At 41.3% G+C, this 21,686-nt stretch overlaps 1 protein-coding gene across 1 annotated transcript; it reads right to left on the bottom strand.

Annotated features, from left to right (window-relative positions):
* Window positions 1-486: 486 nt before the first annotated feature.
* C3H8orf58 (chromosome 3 C8orf58 homolog) lies at window positions 487-13,095 on the bottom strand. Its single transcript, XM_075855420.1, has 7 exons — window positions 12,991-13,095; window positions 4,620-5,278; window positions 4,146-4,292; window positions 2,248-2,416; window positions 2,047-2,144; window positions 1,039-1,151; window positions 487-955 (listed from the first exon to the last, which is right to left on the bottom strand). The coding sequence occupies exons 1-7, from the start codon at window positions 13,037-13,039 to the stop codon at window positions 856-858; spliced, it is 1,335 nt and encodes a 444-aa protein (XP_075711535.1). The 5' UTR covers window positions 13,040-13,095; the 3' UTR covers window positions 487-855.
* Between the last annotated feature and the right edge of the window lie 8,591 nt (window positions 13,096-21,686).

Here is a 21,686-nt window from a genome sequence, read left to right as displayed (position 1 = left end):
GCCTCTGATTTACAGCCGTTTTTTAAGCTAAAAACGTTTTTTTGAGCCGTTTTTTCTAGATGTTTTTGGAACAGTTTTTCTATTGGCACTATGAAAAACCGCTCCAGAAACAGATAAAGAAGTGACATGATCCTTCTTTTTACGGGGCGTTTATTTATGCACCATCTCTTAAAACAGCGGCGTAAAAAATGGCCCCGTCTGAACATAAAGCCATTTTTCCCATTGATTTCAAAGGGCAAATGTTTGTAGGCGTTTAGCTACCGTTTTCTCAGGCGGATTTTTAGGCATTTACACCCCGAAATACGCCTGAAAATTCTGTGTGTAAACATACCCTCAGTGTCATACCATTGGCACTTGAGAGAGAATCACATAACAAGCTATTGGCACAACAATCCGCACCAAAGAACTGGGATTTACACTAGTAAAATATCATAGTTTTATTTATATAAAAGAATAACACCAATGTTCATAAAAATAACCTCAATATTTTATTTTCAATCACACATCTTTAATTTAAACATATATTCTTCCTTATGTACATATAAATACATTGACTGCGCTTCTCTGCATAATCCTACAGAGGATAATGTCTATACGTCCTCTGGAATGACCTCAGTAATTCCATCCATGCAAAGCGTTGTATGTGACGCCGAGCATTATCATTGACTTGTACAGTGCACAGCATGACTATGGAGGGCGGGGTATTTTCCCAGGCAGCGGCACTTAGTGCCAAGTTAATCTTCCCAGATACTGGTGCATTTCTTCCAGACTCTTCTCAGTATGCCACTAAGAGTAAATCCCTCTACAGTGCATTTGAGTGCATCAGTCCTTTCCTCCCAGGAAAAAAGGAATAACTCAATGAAACTGTCGACCATGGTTCCGGGGTCTGATAACCAGCCCGGGCAGGAACAATCTCCTCGGGTGTTGAGGATTTCCCTCTAGCAATGTCTGTGTCCTGTGGAAGAAGGGACTATTAGATATCAATACTGTTTCTATGCAGATATATCACTTTTTCATTGCTAAGGTCCATTACCGTACCTGCAGTTGTTGTGTGGTTCTACTGTCTGTGCAGTTCCATGAATTGGTCCAACACCTTTCCGTGCGAGTCTAGAGAGCATTTCCTTTACTTTATACCACTGTGATGCTTCGGCCTGTCGAGAACAAAAAAGTCCATTGTTACAATACATATAGTGATATAACTGTATTTGAAAATATGAATGCCATGGTACCAGGCCTACCAGTCATTGTGAGACGCACACAATAACTATTCCCTATGTCTTTATTATTCCTCACCTAACCAAGTAATGCAAACTATCATTTTTTGTCGGCTACAGGCCCACAACTTTTTGGGTTTTGGGCCATGGACCGGCTAGATATTCCTAATGGAAGTCCAATAGCGATGTACTGTAATTGCAGCTGTATTGGTTGTTACGCAAATTTCCCTGGAATAGATATAACTAGGACAACGCTAGGACTTGATTTTAGTGCACAGTTGGTGTATCATATATATGGGCATCAAAGCAAGTTCCTGCAGTATGGATCCAGATGACTGTATCATCACCCCTTATTGTGTAACATTGTTTCATGTACTTTCATGCTGGTACCTAGTCTTTTATAGCTAAGACACTCAAGTTTAGGTATACAATCTTGTGTGTCATAGTGCATATGTCCTAGAACAGTGGTCTCCAATAAGTGGCTCTCTAGCTGTTGCAAAACTACAACTCCCAGCATGCTCCGACAATCTCAGGTTGTCAGAGCATGCTGGTACTTGTAGCTTCAAAACAGCTGGAGAGTCACAGTTTGCGAACCACTACTCTAAAACGTCAAAAGGGATTAAAATGAATGTCTGTCCATCATAGGACAACAGGGGACAAATGCTCTTTGATGCCAGCTGCTAGGCCCATAAATTTATCACGGTGTGTCTCTTAGTATCAGTTTTATCTTAGTGTATTTTATCTCAGAAGGCACATTCACTACGTAAATTCCTTTGCCTTTTAATATCTAACACATCGGACCAAGGGACATAAATTGACTTGAACTACTCACTTTGCAGTTTCGGTGTGGTCTCCTGTCCTCCTCTTCTTGCAGGTTTGGTACGCTCACATATTGGGGGTTCATTTTCTCTGTTTTTCTAAAACCATTATCTATAAAGGCAAGAAATATTTTAGGACATCAATCATCTGACTAGGCAAAGACCTTCAGATTAGGCCCACCACTTTGTAACAGCTATTAGGACTATACATTTACCTGTGGGTCTGGCTAGGCTGAGAAGCACCGCAGCATGAGAACTTGATCTCTTCCTATAATGCTTTGGTTCCCGGGTCTTCTCTTCAGGATGGGGGTTATCTGTCTGGTCATTATCCGAATCCCTGGAGGCAGGAGAGGCGCCACATACACAGGAATCTAGAAAGAGCACCTGTAGGAGGAAACAGGTCACAAATGAGCACCACTATCAATCAACTGGAGTATGGTAGAGTAGGGTGAGATGTCATATTTTTACCAATACTAAATGAACATAAACAACCTTTAAATGACAGCTACTCTGTTATATCACCTGGGGGGAGAGTTATTTTTAGTGTGTAGAAGTGCATAACTTGTCCTAGTACTTAGAGTCAATGACAAAACCTGGGGAAGTAAAGTGGTGTGTGTGTGTGTGTGTGTGTGTGTGTGTGTGTATGTGTGTGTATATAGATCTATATATATAACACCCCTGTTAAAATGCCAGGTTTTTGTTATGTTAAAAAATGAGTACAAGATGAATCATTACAGAACTCTTTCTACCTTTAATGTGACCCATAATCTGTACAATTATATTGAAAAGCAAACTGAAATCATTTAGAGGAGAAAAATAAAAATAACAAAACTACAGTAATGTGGTTGCATAAGTGTGAACAGCCTCTTATAATTAGGGATGTGGTTGTGTTCAGAATTAGCCAATCACATTTAAACTCATGTTAAATAGTAGTCAGTACACAGATGCCATTATTTAGAGGGATTATTGTAAGGCATCAGTCAGAAGAAGGGTACCAAAGAATTTCCAAGGCATTAGATATACCATAGAACACAGTGAAGACAGCCATCAAGAAGTGGATTACATTCGACACAATAGTGGACGTCCCTCAAAACTTGATGAAAAGACAAGATGAAAATTAGTCCAGGAGGCTACCAAGAGGCCTACAGCAACATTAAAGGAGCTGCAGGACTTTCTGGCAGGTAATGGTTGTGAAGTACATGTGAGCACAATCCATGTCTGGGCTGTGGGGTAGGGTGGCAAGATGGAAGCCTTTTAACAAAGAAAAACATCCAAGCCCGGTTATGTTTTGCAAAGACCAACATCAAGTCTGACAAAAGCATGTGGGAAAAACGTGTTATGGTCTGATGAGACCAAGGTTGAACTTTTTGGCCATAATTCCAAAAGGTATATTTTGGGCAAAGCCAACACTGCACATCACCAAAAGAGCACCATATCCACAGTGAAGCACGGTGGAGGCAGCACTATGCTTTGGGGCTGCTTTTCTGCGGCTGGAACTGGGGCTTTATTCAAGGTGGAGGGAATTATGAACAGTTCCAAATATCCATCAATATTGGCACAAAACCTGCAGCCTCTGCTAAAAAGCAAAAAGTGAAGAGGAATTTCACCTTTCAGCACGACAACGACCCAAAGCATACCTCCAAATCAACAAAAGAATGGCTTCACCAGAAGAAGTTCAACGTTTTGGAATGGCCCAGACCTGAATCCCATTGAAAATCTGCGGGGTGACCTGAAGAGGGCTGTACACAGGAGATGCCCTCGCAATCTGACCGATTTGGAGCTTTTGCAAGGAAGAATGGGCAACAATTGCCAAGTATAGATGTGCCATGCTGATAGACTTCTACCCAAAACGACTGAATGCCGTCATAAAGTCAAAGGGTAATTCAACAAAGTATTAGTTTAAGGGTGTGCATATTTATGCAACCACATAATTTTTGTTCTTTATTTTGATTTTTCCACTAAAAGATTTCAGTTTGTTTTTCAATACAATTGTACAGATTATAGGTGACATTAAAGGTGGAAAAAGTTCTGAAATGATTCAACTTGGACTGATTTTTTGCATGACAAAAACCTGGCATTTTATATAAAGTACACTGTATAAACTATTACTCACTTTGTTGTGCAGCTTTCCTTCGGCTTCTCTTTTCTCTTGCTGAAGCCTTTGATTCTTCTGTTGCAGTTCTGCAATTTGCTCTAACATCTGACATAGACTCTCCAGGTAGCGGAGACCATCTCCTGGGAGAAGTAGTGGGTCCTGGTCCTAGCAAAGATAAAGTAAGAGTAAGAGCAATGTCCCCCATGTATATTAAGATGCAATCGATATGCCGTTTTTCATGTTCCTTCCATGTTTGCATGGATTTCTTCCATCCCTATAACTGCTACCATTCATGTTGATGAGTAATAAGCCCTTGGTGGCATTGGCCATCTCCTGGGAGAAGCAGTGTGCATACAGTATCTTATGGATTGTAAGCTGCTTTGGTTCAGGGCTTGAGGTAGAAGAAGCTCTCATGACTGACTATGTTGACACTACTTTATTAAAGAATAAAATATTTAGTCCGTCATCATCTAGTTTGCATAAGTCACATACCTTATTTTCCTGACTTTGCGGAGTGGGGCTTTTTGTTTGGTGGGAGAAGAATTTCTCTCTACGTTGGTCTTTCAAAGATCCCACATACTGGCGGCTATGCCTGGCGGTTCTGTTCTGAATGGACTCTCTGCTAGAGCTCCGCTGTCTCCGGCTCCTAAGTATAGCCTGTTCCAGCTTATGAGGCACCCCCGATGTGTCTCTTTCCCGTTGCTGAGTGAAGAAATGTTCCATTGTGTCTGTATCCTTGTCTGGGAGCATTTTAAAGCTCTCTGTATTCTTAAGAGCTGAATGTTCCTCAGGTTCTGCTACGGAGCCTTGGTTTTCAATAGCAGTGCTTTTTGGGCCTTCAGGATCCTCAGGGGTGGGACTCTCCAGGCTTTCAGGGTATTCTGGGGTGGAGCCTTCCAGGCTCTCTGACTCATCTGGATTGTAGCTACTTTCTGATCCAAAAGGAGAAGGTGGTGGTAACTCCACACCAGAATCTTCTGACTCTGATTTCTCAAACCGTTTACGCACAACGATACATCCTCTACTTCCTCCATGGTTAGCCGCTAGTTGAACATAATGAGAAATTGCAGGACCAGGACAATGTGAGGTAGGATCCATGAGGCGCCGATATACAGCAGTGCTTCCAAGCAGTACACAGCCCTCTGAACGCTCTGCAAGGATACAAAAAATGTGTGTGAAATTTAGTGTACAAATATTCAGTCATATACACACATTACTCTTAAGTTATTCCTAGATGGCAATGTGCACAGTACTTTAGTTCTATGATACAAGTATTTTCTGACCAAGTGAAATGGTATGCCTCTGATGTGTGAGCAGTTCCTTTGACTAACATATAGCTTGAAAGTGTCACTTACAATTGAGTTATGACGCAATACATTCCTATGGGACGAACTGTCAAGTGACAGCAGAAGTCGCACCATAAAAAAATACTAGAACATTATAGCATCATAAACCGAATGTAAATTTGTCTACATGCAAGTGTATATATAGACAAATACAAAGTAGTATCATTTCACACAATGAACACAAAGACACTATCGCAAGGATATCCTAACCGTGTCTTTGTATAATATGATATATATACTGTACATATATATATATATACATACATACACACACATACATACATACATACATACACACATACACACATACATACATACATACATACATACATACATACATACACACACAACTTCACGTACCTGGCAGTGAATGAGTGCAGACTGAGATTTGAGACAGGTCTATCCAGGTATTATACACATTCCTCGATCTACACCCTTGGATGCGCTCTACTGAAACTGAGCCGTCCTAGCCCAATCCATGTCATACCTGCCCAGTCTCACCTGTGCACGCTCCTCCCTGTTCCTCAGACTTATATGGCTGCTTATTTCATGTCAGATTCCTGCCATATCACACACGCACTGACAATATCCAGAGCCGCTGCTGGGATATGGGAATGCAGCATAACTAGCACAGCTACATTCCGCTTTTCATCTGATAGGAGCAGGTCAAAGACTCAAAATACACACAATGGAGCACATACTGGGCTACATATACACATGAATAACATGCACCTAGGACTACAGACACAGGATTAGTCCATAGACATAACTATATAGAGTCGTGATGTCCGTAGTCACAGTACTCTGGCCATTTGCACAATCCCTGTATTCACCAATATTGACCTCCCTGAAATGCACATGTAGCAGAGCTGAATTTGTCACATAACTGTTGCTGCATTATAATTTATGATGACCGGAGTTTCCCATTCTAATTATTCATTAGGTAGTCATTTAGATCTAAAAACTCTATTCACTCACTAACAAAATGAAAGAATATATATATATTTTTTAATATGTCACTTAGCATTGTTTCTGTTACAAACAGGGACATCTAAAGCAGTGTAGGGACCCTGCAAACAAACAGCTCCCCATATCACAGCTTCCTGGAAAATGTGCTAACATGTGTTAGTGTCTTGCCATCAATTTTTTTTTTTTTCTCAGACCTGGCCTACATTGTTGAGAAAGACATACTAGCGTTTATAGTATATTACAATATTGCCAGGACGGACCTTATTCAGGAATGAGTCGGGTTCGGTGTGACCGTGAAGCCCCGCACACTTTTTTCAAAATATTCATATGGGGCTACATAAATAAAGCATTTGGCACGAACGCCATATTTTTCAATGCATTTACATTAGACATTCTGACACATTTCCGTGTGAAAATTCTGTAGAGTTTACGCAAGATAAATTGTCATGCTGCAGATTGAGAGTCTGCACCGCAGGTCAATTTCCTCGTTTTTTGCTGATTTTTTTCCCAAAATTTGTGTTTAAATCTCATCCACTTTGCTGCTACTGTAATAAGCTGCAGAATTTCTGTCCCGTGTGCAGGAGTCCTTAAAGTGATGGATCCTAGACCTATTTAGTATGATACTGAATTGTATTTTGCACGTATCATTGCCACATTTCCACCGACAAAAAAAATTACACTTAAAGGGGTTGTCCACGCACAGACAACTGATGACCTATCCACTGCATCTGATACTGCATAATACCCTCCATAACATCCAGCGCCCGCAGCAGCTGATCGGTGCGGTGTCCGGGTGTCTGACCCCCACTAATCATATACTGATGGCCTATCCTGTGGAAAGGTCATCAGTTGTCCGTTCATGGACAACCCCCTTAAGTAACACTTTAGAGGTAAAAAAATAAATAAAGCACACATTCTGCTTCATTTACCAAGATGTTCTTTATGGAATTTATCAGATTACAAAACGCCACATTCCAGAGGCATGACTCTCGTAAAAGGATGTGAGCGAGATATTTGTTCAAATGAGGACAGAGGAATGCCGGATTGTGTGCATCGGCCCGGGGACAGATCTATATAGTCCGGGGACAAAGGTTACTGAAATATTGATTGGAGGTCCCTTTTAAAGAACCAGGCTACCTAAAATACATGTTTAGAAAAAAAAAAAAAAGTCTACTTATGACATCCATGAAGAGCTATGGGCATTGAACTGAAGAAAAAATAGTTGCAAAAGTTGAGATAATTGTCAGACTACGATCTTATATTCTCGCAAAAACTTGTTTTGACCTTGAATTTGGGGATTATGGTCACCATAGCAATAGCCACTGGATGTCACATATCCTAGAATTGCTTCGATTACCAGGATAGACCTTTTGAACTTAGCCTAGATGCCCTAAGAAAACATACAGAGTGCCCAGCCTGAACTCCTGTTCGGGGCAGCAATAGTTAAACATCCCACTTTAGACCATATGGTCATATCCGCAACACTATAGTATGTCTAACAACCATTGGTATTGGTGAGACACGGGTCAATTTCCCCATATCGGGCCAATGGTTGGTAAAGAACCATACCATTCATTGCAAAATATCTGCAAGGATCAGATGATGGAAACTAGTTCTGATTGCTGCAAATATATTGGCTTGTACAATAACTGAGTAAATGCTTAATTCCATGTTCTCACTCTGTGATTACAGATGGAGTCGATCATTTTAGATCTGTTCTGGTGGTATCAGTATCAATTAGGTGTATAGGCACTTTAAGATGCCAAATTCTGAGACGCCTTCGAGACGTCTATGATAAGAACCGATGTCTGGACATGGGACTTGAAATTGAGGTATTAGTCTATAGGACAGCCACATATAATTAGGGTAGGGTTATATAGACAGCAATGCTGGTGCAGGGTTAGGGAAGGTTAGGGTTATATAGACAGCAATGCTGGTGCAGGGTTAGGGAAGGGTAGGTTTATATAGACAGCAATGCTGGTGCAGTTGTATCTCCACCCGTTCAGTAATCTACAGGATCATGTCTTAAATATATCAAAATCTGATGGAGACAAATATGCCACTTGTCTGATCTCTGGGTCTACTTCTAAATATACTACACTCTTGTCACTCCCTTCAACAACCAGATACTGGTCCTTCAAGCACACCCGTCTCCAGCAGGCGCAGCGGTCTCTCCAGTCGTCTACAGAAAAACCATGTCTGCCTCTTATTGTAATGCAAGCCTGGAGGTTTGAGGGCTTGCCAACCCAAAAACAGGGAGCCTATTGCCAGCCATAAAATGCAAGCTCAGCCCGACTGCTGGCTGTGCCCACGAGCTTAGCATAGATGCTCTATCTAGATAGACTGACTTTCCATTAAATTTAGGACTATTCCCTTTTTTTAGGCATGTGACTCTAATTCTACCAGAAGAAAGGAAAAGAAAAGTTGCATGTTGTGTTACGGTTGAATGGGATTTCATTATTTTCTGTTGAGTAGACTTTCGATAGACGACTATTGCCCAAAGTTAAAAAAAAAACAACAACCTGCAACTTCTGAGAAGGTTATAATATGGAAAGAGCCATTGGAGACCTGCAGTTTTATCACTATCAATATTTTTATAGCAAATGGGGCCCTGAGAAACATGCGATATAGGACCTCACTGCTTGCCCTTCTTAAGAGGGTTTTACATTGGACGATCATAGAACGCACGTTGCCGATAATTGCCCTGTGTAAACACGGGAACGATCAGCAGATGAATGAGCAAACGCTTGATCATCTGCTGGTTGTATCGTTTTAAAAAATCAATAGCTCCGTGTGACAGAAAGCAAATGAGCGCCGATCAACAAGCTGTCTCGTTGATCGGCGCTCGTTGCACCGGCCGAATATCGGCAGGTGTAAAAGGCCCTTTAGACAGTTTTTCTAGCTCAATATCCTTGGTGGTCTGGGATAGTGAAAGGGTTAATTGTAAATTCCCTTATGGTATAAAGGTCCTTTTATACGGCCCAATATGGGCAGAGAAAATGAGCACGATCGACGATACAGCACGTTCTCGTTTCCTCCTTTTACAAGGAGCAATAATCGGTAAGGTATCATTACTACATCATGTTGGCAGCACATCTCTCTGTTTATAGAGGGAGATGTGCTGCCGACTAGCGACCATTTTATTGGCTGCATAAAAGAGTCGATCATCCGATGAGCGAGCGTTTGCTTGTTCATCGGCTGATCGCTGCCCTGTTTACACAGGGCAATGGTTGGGAATGTGCGTTCGTATAAACGCTCATTGCCCGATCATTGGCCCGTGTAAAGGGGCCTTAAGACCCCCTCAGACTGGCCCTTATCGCCATGAATTGTACTACAGTACAGCAGAAGGACTAAACCCCCTACATCACCCAGAAATTCACAATCCACAGTTCTTTCAACCTATATATAAATCTATATATAGTAATATTTCTATTATTACATCCTCTGCTAACACAACACGTACTTAAAATTTTCTCTTGGCAACTGATCATTATCATGTCAGCCGCTGAGGATGTCTTCTATAGGGGTAATGTGTTTTATCACAGCATGTCTGCGTATGTATACTGTTCAAACATGCCCATTCCAATAACACAAAAACGTGAACTTTCATCAGAAAAGGGAAAAGGCTGCATCGACACATCGCATTTTTTATTTCTTTTTATGCCAGTAAGAGGAGAAGGAAAGAGGCTCTTTCTGGAAGTAAAAATCACCTGACCACATACTTACCTAGGCCGTTGTTATCGTGATGCGTCCCCCCCCCCCCCCCCCCCCGTGGCTCCCTAGATGAAGCTAAAGCCCATGTGACCGTTGTAGCCTGTGATTGGCTGCAGCGGTCACATGGGATGAAACATCATTCCAGGAGGCCGGACTGGATGAAGAAGCCGGGAGTTCTGGGTAAGTATGAATTATTATTTTTTCTGAGTTGCAACTTTTGCGCGGAATCGCTGCGATTCCGCCTCAAAAGTCGCAACACTTGGCTTTCTGTTGCGGGTTTTGCATCCCCATTGATTTCAATAGTGAAGACCCGCAACAGAAAAGCAACGAAAACGCAGTATAAATTGATATGCTGCGGATTTAAAATCCACACCACAGGTCAATTTATGAACGTTTTCGCTGTGGTTTTTTTCCGCAGCGTGGGCATGGGATTTTCAAAATCTCATCTACTTTGCTGCTACGGTAAATGCTGCGGAATTTCTGCACGGAATTCAGTTGGGGAAATTCTGCAGCGTTTACGCTACGTGGGAACCCGGCCTTACCGTTTAACAGCATTGTAAAATCAATGTGTTTTTTTAAGACATTATGGGCCATTATATATCCAAACTGTCTGTGTTACTCATAGCAACCAATCAGATCTCAGCTTTTATTTCTTAAACTGCTCTGGAAATATGAAAGCTGAGCTCTGATTGGTTTCTATTAGCAATAGACAGTTTTGACAGAGGTTTAGTTTGCTAAACGATATACGATATACTAAACGATATACATTTTTGTTATATGGTAAAACTGAAAATGTGGTCCCAGTGCTGAGATTACGACCGCCTCCCCTTACATAGAACTCCATATTTATAAAAAAGCCAAGGGATCCTTTTAGTGGGGTTGTTTAAGATAAAAAAAAAAGGGGTCTGCTAGATTTTCCCAGAAACAGCGCCTCCTTTTGTCCATTGGCTATCTATAGTAATACACCTCTGCCCCTTTTAGTGAATAAGACTGAGCTGCAATACCAAAGAGAGCCTATGGACAAGGGTGGCGCTGTTTCTGGAAGAAAAAAATAAAATATTTATAATCTTGACAAGCCTTTGAATTATATATTCCACTGGTTGTGTGTGGTATTACAGCTCAGACCTATTTCATGTTCTCCGTAGCTGTATGAGACTTCGTTTTTTTGCATTATACTATATGTTGGTGCCATTTTTTGGTACTTATACATTAGCTTTTAATTTATATTGATTTTTATAGCGGAATTTTACATTTTGAGATTTAGTTTTTGACTATAATGTACTGGAATGTATCTATATACATCTATGTGCTAGTACATTAGCCTGTGTACTGATAGTTGACAGGCAGTTGTTACCTAAGTAGACCCTAACAACAGGAAATATGGTCAGACAGCCCTGGGGTCCTTTAATGGACTCTGAGCTGACTGTTCATATAAGGTAAGTCCCTTGATCACGTTACAGGGATTCCCTGTGATGCGATCAAAGAGCAACCCCCACACTCTCTCCCTTTGAACACCATCATCAGCTATGATTGCAGCATTCAAAGGGTTAACGATGGAGATCAGCCATTTCTCTGATTTCCGCCGCTACAGCGGGGCTGCAGCGGTGTATTACAGTTGTTGCCCCGCTCCTGATTGCATGGGCACACTTGCTGTGCCCGCGCGGTCAGCAGTTGAGTATGCAACATCCTGCCACTAATGACGAGCATACTTGTCCAGCATCGTCAACCAGTTAAAGTGGAAAATTATTTTAAGTGGAAATATCTGGATTAAAATTAATTCTAAATCTACTTACGGGCCCCATAGCAGCTGCATGGGCTCCCTTCTATGGTACCTATGCCCTTGCTCCTGAATGGCAAATCTGACTAGTTATGAGGGGGTACAGGAATAGGGGATATATCATGACAGAATTATAATGGTGGCCATAGTGGTTGTCACCCAGCTTTTCCCAGAAAACATATAAAAAGAAATTAGAAAGTGACTGAATAGACTATAAATATGAAAATACTTCCCATAGAGGACAAATCAATGAATTAATGTAGTTAAATGTAACTTTTTTTTTAAGTATAAAAAACACAAAAAAAAACAACAGTTTTGGGATGATTAAACAATGCCGGCTATGTCACTCTCAATGAGACTTGCTTTAGCTGTCGTTTTCCTCCCACCCGTCAGTTTAGCATATAATGATATTCTGCTGCATCTCATTATCTGTCAGGAACAATCCCTATTCTGTGCCCAAATCATTTGCCACCCATTCCACGGACACTCCTGGGTTTCAGCATTTTCCAAATTTGACTATGTATATACAGTAGTATACAATTTAGATTCCTCTATCCGGCATATTATCTATAGTTCATTATAGGGATTTATACACAGGGAACATAGCATGATGGATATTTTAGCAGATGTAGCAGAACTGAATTTGTTATTTAGCTCAGTTAAGCCATCCAGTATGCTTACCTGCAGTCCTATGTAAAACCAATAATGAAATATTGATATATAATAATTAGTACAGACTAGGGAAAACTGCTCTGTTTCATTTGACAAATTCAGATCTGTTACCTAGAAACTGGGTATTCAAGTAATATATTCTTTTTGCAGGTTCCACCGGCTGTAGCTGATTATGGGGGGCTCTCTGTTGGGAATCCCTCAGTTATCAACACGAGAGTCGCACCATAAATGATTTGATGTAAGGAAAGTAAAGCATTACAGGGTACCATATAGGGGTCCGACCTGACCCCCCAACTCAGTATTAACTCCACATGACAGAATAAGCATATAACATGTTATCTTGCCTGAGGAGCTTGCAATCTATATATATTATATGTGCTCTTACCTTCATTGCATGGTGTCCCAAAGGTCAACTTCTTGTAGCGGCCCAGCATCTTGCTGGGAATGAGAAGTCGTCTAGCTGAAGACCACTTGTGTGCTTGTCTGTGACAAGAGACTATTCCAGTAATGTGGGAGAGAGTGTGGGAGACTCAGATAAAAGCCCCTCTGTGTGTGTATAGGAGGAGTCCGTCCTATCAGCCGGCTGGACATAGAAGGCAAGCGGGGGGGGGGGGGGTGTTAAGCACTTAATGAGGTCTTATTTCTTTGAGAAAAGTCTTTTGTCCTTCTTCACACCCTTAAGAAAAGAGTAAAACTGCCTGGACCTATAGGAGGTGTTAAAGTGTCTGCTACTGTTCCCATAGACTGGACCCAGAGAGCTGACACTCTACAGACACATAACATTGGATCTTGTCTTTAGTAATTCTTATAGTAGATTAGGCCGAGGTTAGACTTTATTGTTTATGTGATCGGACAGGACTTTCCGTCTTATAGTCATGCAGTAAAGTTGGCCATAGACACGATGATTCGTCTGATGCTATTCTTAACAAGAAGTCAGATCAATAATTGGTGAATCTATGGAAAATGATCTGTTCTCAACAGCAGACATGTTTTTTGTTGGTCTAAAAATTCATACAATTTGTATAAAAGTTATTTTTGCTACTTTTAGGTTATACTATCGGCAGCGGATTGCGGCAATGCAGAGGGCACTTATAGGGGCAAAGTTATCTAGAGAAATGGACAAGAATAATGGAGTATATTATGAATATTACAAACTACAATACTTCCATAATATGGCACCCGATCGATTTTTTTTCCTCATGACTTCCATATGAATACAGTACGGGCCCATAGATTTGTATGTGCCATATTACGGTTGTGTACAACTCGGAAAAGTGACTGGCGCATAATACAGTGGTGTGCATGACGCCTTCGATTGTTGGGCGATCCTGTCAACACTAGCAGGTTTGGCAGACGTTTATCTAACGTGTATGGGCAGCTTTTGTTCATGATCTGTATGTAGTGATCAGAAGTGTTGGGTGAGTGATACAATATGTGCTACTGTTCTCATGGATTCAACTTGTAAATGTGACATTTGCACATAAACAATAGCGTGCTGCAAATCTCATACATAGACCTGTTCTGCGGAGCCGATATTTTAATGCTTAGTGTTACAGCATCTGCCACACTTCCGGCATCTCGGAGCCAAGCAAAAAGTCTGTCTTAAGCGGCCCCATTCTTTACTGTTGCATCTGTCCTAATGCCCGTTGGGGCTCATTCGCAAGGGCATAATGCAAAGTCTTCATCAGGCACCCCATATACAGAGATATTCCCTTCTAGGCAATGATACCGAGAGTTTGATAGGACATGACACTTTTTTTTTTCCTGTCGGATTTGTATGGAGTCTGACAGAAAAATTCTCTATATGCCTCCGTAAGAAGTCTGAGGCAGACAGAGGTACAGTAAGGGTCCACGTACCTCTATGGCAGCCATTATATGGCCTGTACAAAGTGCAGGAGACCTTAAGGTGGCCATATGTTCTCTATAGGGAGAGGGGAATAAACCGCTGCTGTACATCTCTGTCAGCGATTTATCTCCCTGAGAACAAAAGCTTTGTGCATGATGAAATACAACAGCCCGATCCTTCTTTTCCCCGACATCTGCCATCGGGGAAGAGTCGGGACCCCACCATACAGATTAGATGGTTGGCCGGTAATGCCGAAATAGGCGTGTTTTTTCAACATTCATCTAATGTGTATGGCTACCTTTATCCTTGGTATTTTGTCCAGGTGGTTTGATGTTTATGAGTCATATGAGTATCAACCATTTATAATTCCTCGCTCACAATGTCTCACTATAATATGCTTTACCCTGTATATCTAATTCCAGTGTGTGTCTCCCCAGGGTGCATGTCACCTCCTAATGGTCTTAACTAGGTCATTGTCCACAGGTTTCAGGGGGTCATTTTTGGGACAATGCGTTTGTGCACCTGCTTTGCTTGCATTTATGGTGGTAAGTGATCACTGAATTACTTGTACTCCTTGAAACTTGTTTAATCTAGACACATTCATGATAATTTACTATATGAAATTATATAGATGAATCCAAAGAGTTCAAACTGCGTCACTAAACAATTAATGTGTCAGTCGAGTTGAGATTGTATAGTAAGAACATTAAAGGGGTTTTCTGGATTAGAAAATTAATCCTCAACTATCCTGTTAGAGCATTCTGCGTTTAAGAGGGGTGCCCTATTACGGACCTCCATCATTTAGCCACGGCGGCTACAAACAACGTCTCTACCTTTAGAGGACCTGGCAGGCCTATTTACTATACAGATGACATATTTATTTTCAGTCTGAACTATGTAATAATTAATTTCCCCTGTGGTGGTGCTGCACGGGAATTGAACACTTGCTACCATGTTCTCTCACAGATTACATCTGATTGCTGAAGGTACCAGCAGAGGGAGACCCTGTGATCAGCTTATATACGAGGAACCCTTCTAACATAAAGGGATTGTCAAAATTCGACAACTCCTTTATCTGAGGTAGCCGTTTTGTAATCAAATATTTATGATGAAACAATCTGTCAGTTCATTAGAAAATTAGGACTATACAAAGGTGCAGAGCATAGGTCGACATCTTGTTTGGTGGTCTACTTGTCTACTAGTGGAGTCTCTCTCGATACAAGTAACCATATTAACATGGCTACACATGGGTGGATTGCTAGAGTTAGGGCTTATGCACACTGCTGTATTACGGCTCCGTTTACATCTCTACTGTTCCTCTGTTTGCCTCCAGTTTCATACAGAAACAGACACAGGCTTTTTCTTGTCAGATTCCGTATGAATCTAATGGAAAAATATTGTGACATGCCCCATCAGATTTCATGTGTGGAGGTATTCTCACCTAAAAAAAATTGGGGAGTATAACTGTATGGCAACTGTATCCACACGAGGGCCGCTTAGCTTCGTACTAGGTACTGCCAGTGGTGTAACAATCAGTCGCAGAGGGTGCAAACGTGACCGGAAAAAGGGTCCCACCTTGGATCCCCTCAGACTGCCCCGCCAAAGGTCTGTGCCATGGCACATACAGGAACCTGACGCCGGGCAACATCAGGACATCTATGTGATACATCACACAACACAGATGTGTGCTGCGTCACAAATAACGTCCTGGCACTGCCCAGCGTCAGGACTTTGTATGCACAGTGGGTTTATTTGGTAGTCTAAGAGGACCCCTGCAGACAAGAAAAGAGGTGAATATAATCTTTTTTTTTTTCTTTTTCATGTACAATCAGGAAGGGGGGATGGGGCCCGGCCCGAACTTGTTACTTCTCTGCATACAGCCGCTTTGTACTGCCGTAAAGGCTCAGTGCATGCGGCTCTGTACTGTGCAGTGACATTTTCCAAAGTGTTTTGAAGTAATTATGGCTGTAACATTAAAAAAAAGGGTAAAACATCAATTACTAATTCTCTGAACTCCGTAATCTCTGTGGTAGTTTAGGCCTTAGAGTGCTCTGTAAATAATTCTTTCTTATTTTGTCCCCCTCTTCCATAAGCCCTAGCATTAATAAAGACAAAAATATCATAAAATGTATACATTTTCATTCATATACAAATAGTCACCGTAGACATTCAGCTTGTATTGTCAGTTTCCGGGAGGGGATGGATAAAATGTTATACATTCTCACTAGTTACTTTACTCATTTCATGCCAGATATAATTTTATTTTACAGCATTTTTATAATCCTTTATAAAATTACTGGTAAAATTAAAGAAACATTGATTAAAAAAAACCTTCCATAATTCCATAAATCCAAAAATAAAATTTCACCCAAATAATCTCAGTAATACAGGCTATTTATCTAGGCATAGATTACGAAATAGCTCTTTATCATTGAATTATTACTTTTGTACACAATATACATGCTCAAAGAGAAATGTTGGGTTTGGCTCATTTGGGTGGGAGGTGGTAGGGGCAACACTATGATTGGTGGCTTTATTTTATTTTTTTAAAGAAGCAATGCTAGTAAATTTTCTTAGCAATGCATATGGAAAACTTTACACCAGAACCATATGTAACATCTGCAGTCTTGATCTTTTCATGTGAATCACCCAGCTTGCATTTTTAAGGGGGGTTTACACTGGGCAATTATCGGGCGAAAGACCGTTCATAGAACGCTTGTTGCTGATAATTGCCCTGTGCAAGGGTGTAGCTAAAAGCTCATAGGCCCTGGTGCAAGAATTCCGCTTGGGCCCCCCTTCCTCTCCCCAACACTACTAGACTCCTTCACACGCCTATGCCCAGTCGCCTTGCCCAACAGCCCGAATGGATACCCCCACAGTATAATGCCCCTCATAGCTACCTCTACAGTATAATGCCCCCATAGCTGTCCCCACACAGTATAATGCCCCCCATATATGCTCCACAGTATATTGTCAGCCATAGCTGCTCTATACAGTTTAATGCACTCCATACAATATAATGCCCCCATACAGTGTAATGCCCGCATAGCTGCCACATACAGTATAATGCCCCCATAGCTGTCCCATAAAGTATAATGCCCCCATACAGTATAATGCTCCCTCAGCAGCTACCATACTATCCCCCTTCCCATACCCAGTATAATGCCCCCATATGTACCTAATAGATAATAACATAATTACATACCTATCCCCGTTTCCACGACAGGTGTAGGAGATCCTTCTCCTCCTCTGCACTGTGCTGTGAGTGACTCGGCGCAGACAGGCGCGATGACGTAAACTACATCACGCCTGCCTGCGCCGAGCCTTGCTCCAGCATTGAATTGAACTGTATATGCGTCCTGATACAATTGGAAGCGGCACCAGTGCGGTCAGCACTGTGTGGCAATGGGGGCCCTATGGGCCCCCCCAGGTTTAGGGGCTCGGTCGCAACCCCTACAGCTGCGCGACTGGCCCTGAGAAAACAGGGCAGCGATCAGCAGATGAACAAGCAAACGCTCGTTCATTTGGTGATCCTATAGTTTTGAAAAAAATATTATTGTTGTCGGCAGGGAGACGCGATGCCGACATGATAATAACTTTTGGGGACGAGTGATCAGAGTAACGACCGTTCGTTCACATGCATTGCTTCTTGTGACAGGAGAAATCCAGTGCCGATCAGGGAGCCATCTCGTTGATCGGCGCTTGCTGCACGGGCCAAAATCGGCTGGTGTAATAGGGCCTTTACCCCTGTCAACAGTGGAAAAAAAAAAAGAAAAACCATCACAGATTGGATAAGGCATGTTGTGGGTGGAAATAACATGCTCTAAAAACCCACTGTTTTTACCACATAATATGGATGCGATGATCAGAGAGGCATTCATTTATTTTTTATGGTTTTATATTCTTTTTTTTTTTCATATTCAAATTTTTTATTGATTTTCAATACACACAAACATAGAACACAGTGGAGGTTTTGTATTCTTTTTATGCCTACAAGAATATATTTGGGGCTGGTCAAGCGGCACATTAACTTCCAGCAGTTCTCTCAATATGACAGTACTTACTGCCTTCTGTCCTGGAAGTTCTGAGGCCTCATTCACACGGCAGGGTTTCCCGGCCGGGTGCCGGCCGTTCATAAATCGGCCGGCACCCGGCTGCATCAGGAATAATAGACCCCTAATGGGGCTATTCACACGACCGATTTTTGGACGGCCGGAAAAACCGGCCGTCAAAAAATAGGACATGCTCTATCTTCGCCCGGGTACCATAAGTGGCGGTTGCTAATAATTGCAGGTCGATCAGCCAATGTAAACTGCATTGCGACGAAAGATCATTAATACAAGCGTTCGTTCCCCATACAATTTACTTAATGTCAGTATCACATCACCTGTTTACACGGGGAGATGTGTTGCCGACCACCGACCATTTGTTTGGCTGCTTTAACCCCTTCAAGACCAAGCTATTTTTGGCCTTCAGGACCAGACCCATTTTTTCAAATCTGACGTGTCACTTTATGTGGTAATAACTCTGGAATGCTTTTACCTATCCAAGCGATTATGAGATTGTTTTCTCGTGACATATTGTACTTTAGGTTAGTGAAAAAATTTGGTCGATAAATTTATTGCTTATTTTTGAAAAACACCAAAATTTTGAGAAAATTTGAAGAAATTATGATTTTTCTAATTTTAAATGTATCTGCTTGTAAAACAGATAGTAATACCACACAAAATAGTTACTAATTAACATTTCCCATATGTCTACTTTATGTTTGCATCATTTTTTGAACATTCTTTTATTTTTCTAGGACGTTACAAGACTTAGAACTTTAGCAGCAATTTCTCATATTTTTAAGAACATTTCAAAAGGCTATTTTTTTCAGGGACGTGTTCAGTTCTGAAGTGGTTTTGAGGGCATTATATATTAGAAACCCCCATAAAACACCCCATTTTGAAAACTTCACCCCTCAAAGTATTCAAAACAGCATTCAGAAAGTGTTTCAACCCTTTAGGCGTTTCACAGGAATTGAAGGAAAGTAGAGGTGAAATGTACAAATTTCATATTTTTTTACAAAATTCATTTGTAACAAAAAAATTTCTGTAACACAGAAGGTTTTACCTGAGAAATGCAACTCAATATTTATTGCCCAGATTCTGCAGTTTTTAGAAATGTCCCGCATGTGGCCCTAGTGCGCTAATGGACTGAAACACAGGCCTCAGAAGCAAAGGAGCACCTAGAGGATTTTGGGGCCTCCATTTTTTAGAATATATTTTAGGCACCATGTCAGGTTTGAAGAGGTCTTGTGGTGCCAAAACAGTGGAAACCCCCAAAAGTGACCCCATTTTTGAAACTACACCCGTCAGGGAATTTATCTAGGGGTATAGTTAGAATTTTGACCCCACAGATTTTCTGCTAAATTTATTCGAATTAGTCTGTGAAAATGAAAATCTACTTTTATTGTGGAAAAACTTAGAATTTTCGAATTTTTGCAAGGAATAAAGGAGAAAAAGCACCCCAAAACTTGTAAAGCTACTTCTCCCGATTACGGAAATACCCCACATGTGGTAATAAACTGCTGCTTGGACCCACGGCAGTGCTCAGAAGGGAAGGAGCGCCATTTGGATTTTGGAGCACTGATTTTACTGGAATATTTTTCGGTGCAGTGTCGTGTTTGCAATGCCCTGGAGGGACCTAAACAGGGGAAACCCCCCAAAAATGACTCAATTTTGGAAACTATGCCCCTCAAGGAATTTTTCTAGTGGTATAGTTGGCATTTTGACCCCACAGGTTTTTTGCTGAATTTATTAGAATTAGTCTGTGAAGATGAAAATAGACTTTTTTTCTGAAAAAACATAGAATTTTCTAATTTTTATAAGGAATAAAGGAGAAAAAGCACCCCAACATTTGTAAAGCAATTTCTCCTGATTACGGCAATACCCCATATGTGGTAATAAACTGCTGTTTGGACCCACGGCAGGGCTCAGAGGGGACGGAGCACCATTTGGATTTTGCAGCTCAGATTTTGCTGAATTGGTTTCCGGGGGCCATGTCGCATTTGCAGAGCCCCTGAAGTACCAGTATAGTAGAAATTCCCCAGGTGTGATCCCATTTTGGAGACTATACCTATCAAAGAATTAAATTAGAGGTGTAGTGAGCACTTTGAGCCCTCAGGTGTTTTATAGATTTTATTAGAATTGGGCCGTGAAAATGAAAAATTTTTTTTTTCCAATAACCTATAGATTTAGCACATAATTTTTCATTTACACAAGCAATACAGGAGAAAAGACACCCCAAAATGTGTTACACAATTTCTCCTGAATAGGGAAGTACCCCATATGTGGTTGTAAACTGCTATTTGGACATACAGCAAGAGTCTAAAGGGAAAAAGCGCAATTTCGTTTTTGGAGTGGAGATTTTACAAAATTTCTTTTTTACTCCATGTTGCATTGCGCTGAGGTACCAGTACAGTGAAAACCCCCGAAAAGTGACCCCATTTGGGAAACTACACCCCTCAAGGAATTCATCTAGAAGTGTAGTGAGCATTTTAACCCCAAAGGTTTTGTAGAAATTAGTGCACAGTGGATGTTGCAGATTTAAAATTGCCATTTTCCACATATATGCTATTTCAGTGCCCATTGTGTTGTGCCCAGCTTGTACCACCGTAGACACACACCCCATAAATTATTGTTAAGGGGTTCTCCAGAGTACAGTAATACCCCATATGTGGTCATTAACTGCTGTTTGGGCACACTGCCAGGCCCAGAAGGAGCTCCATTTGGCTTTTGGAGCGCAGATTTTGCTTGGTAGTAGTTTTGTTTAGTGTTTTACTGGTGTTTCAGCTTATAATATGGGGGCATATGTAAACTGGGCGGAGTGCATCAGGGTATATGTTAGCTGGGTGGAGTGTATCAGGGTATATGTAAGCTGGGCGGAGTACATCAGGGTATATGTAATATGTGAGGAGTACATTAGGGTATATGTAAGCTGGGCGGAGTACATCAGGGTATATGCAATATGTGAGGGGTACATCAGGGTATATGTAAGCTGTGCGGAGTACATCAGGGTATATGTAAGCTGGGCGGAGTACATCAGGGTATATGTAAACTGGGCGGAGTGCATCAGGGTATATGTTAGCTGGGTGGAGTGTATCAGGGTATATGTAAGCTGGGCGGAGTACATCAGGGTATATGCAATATGTGAGGGGTACATCAGGGTATATGTAAGCTGTGCGGAGTACA

This window comes from Rhinoderma darwinii, chromosome 3 (genome assembly GCF_050947455.1).
Source record: "Rhinoderma darwinii isolate aRhiDar2 chromosome 3, aRhiDar2.hap1, whole genome shotgun sequence".
In the NCBI taxonomy this organism is placed as follows: domain Eukaryota; kingdom Metazoa; phylum Chordata; class Amphibia; order Anura; family Rhinodermatidae; genus Rhinoderma; species Rhinoderma darwinii.
This window is presented reverse-complemented; position numbering and strand designations above follow the sequence as displayed.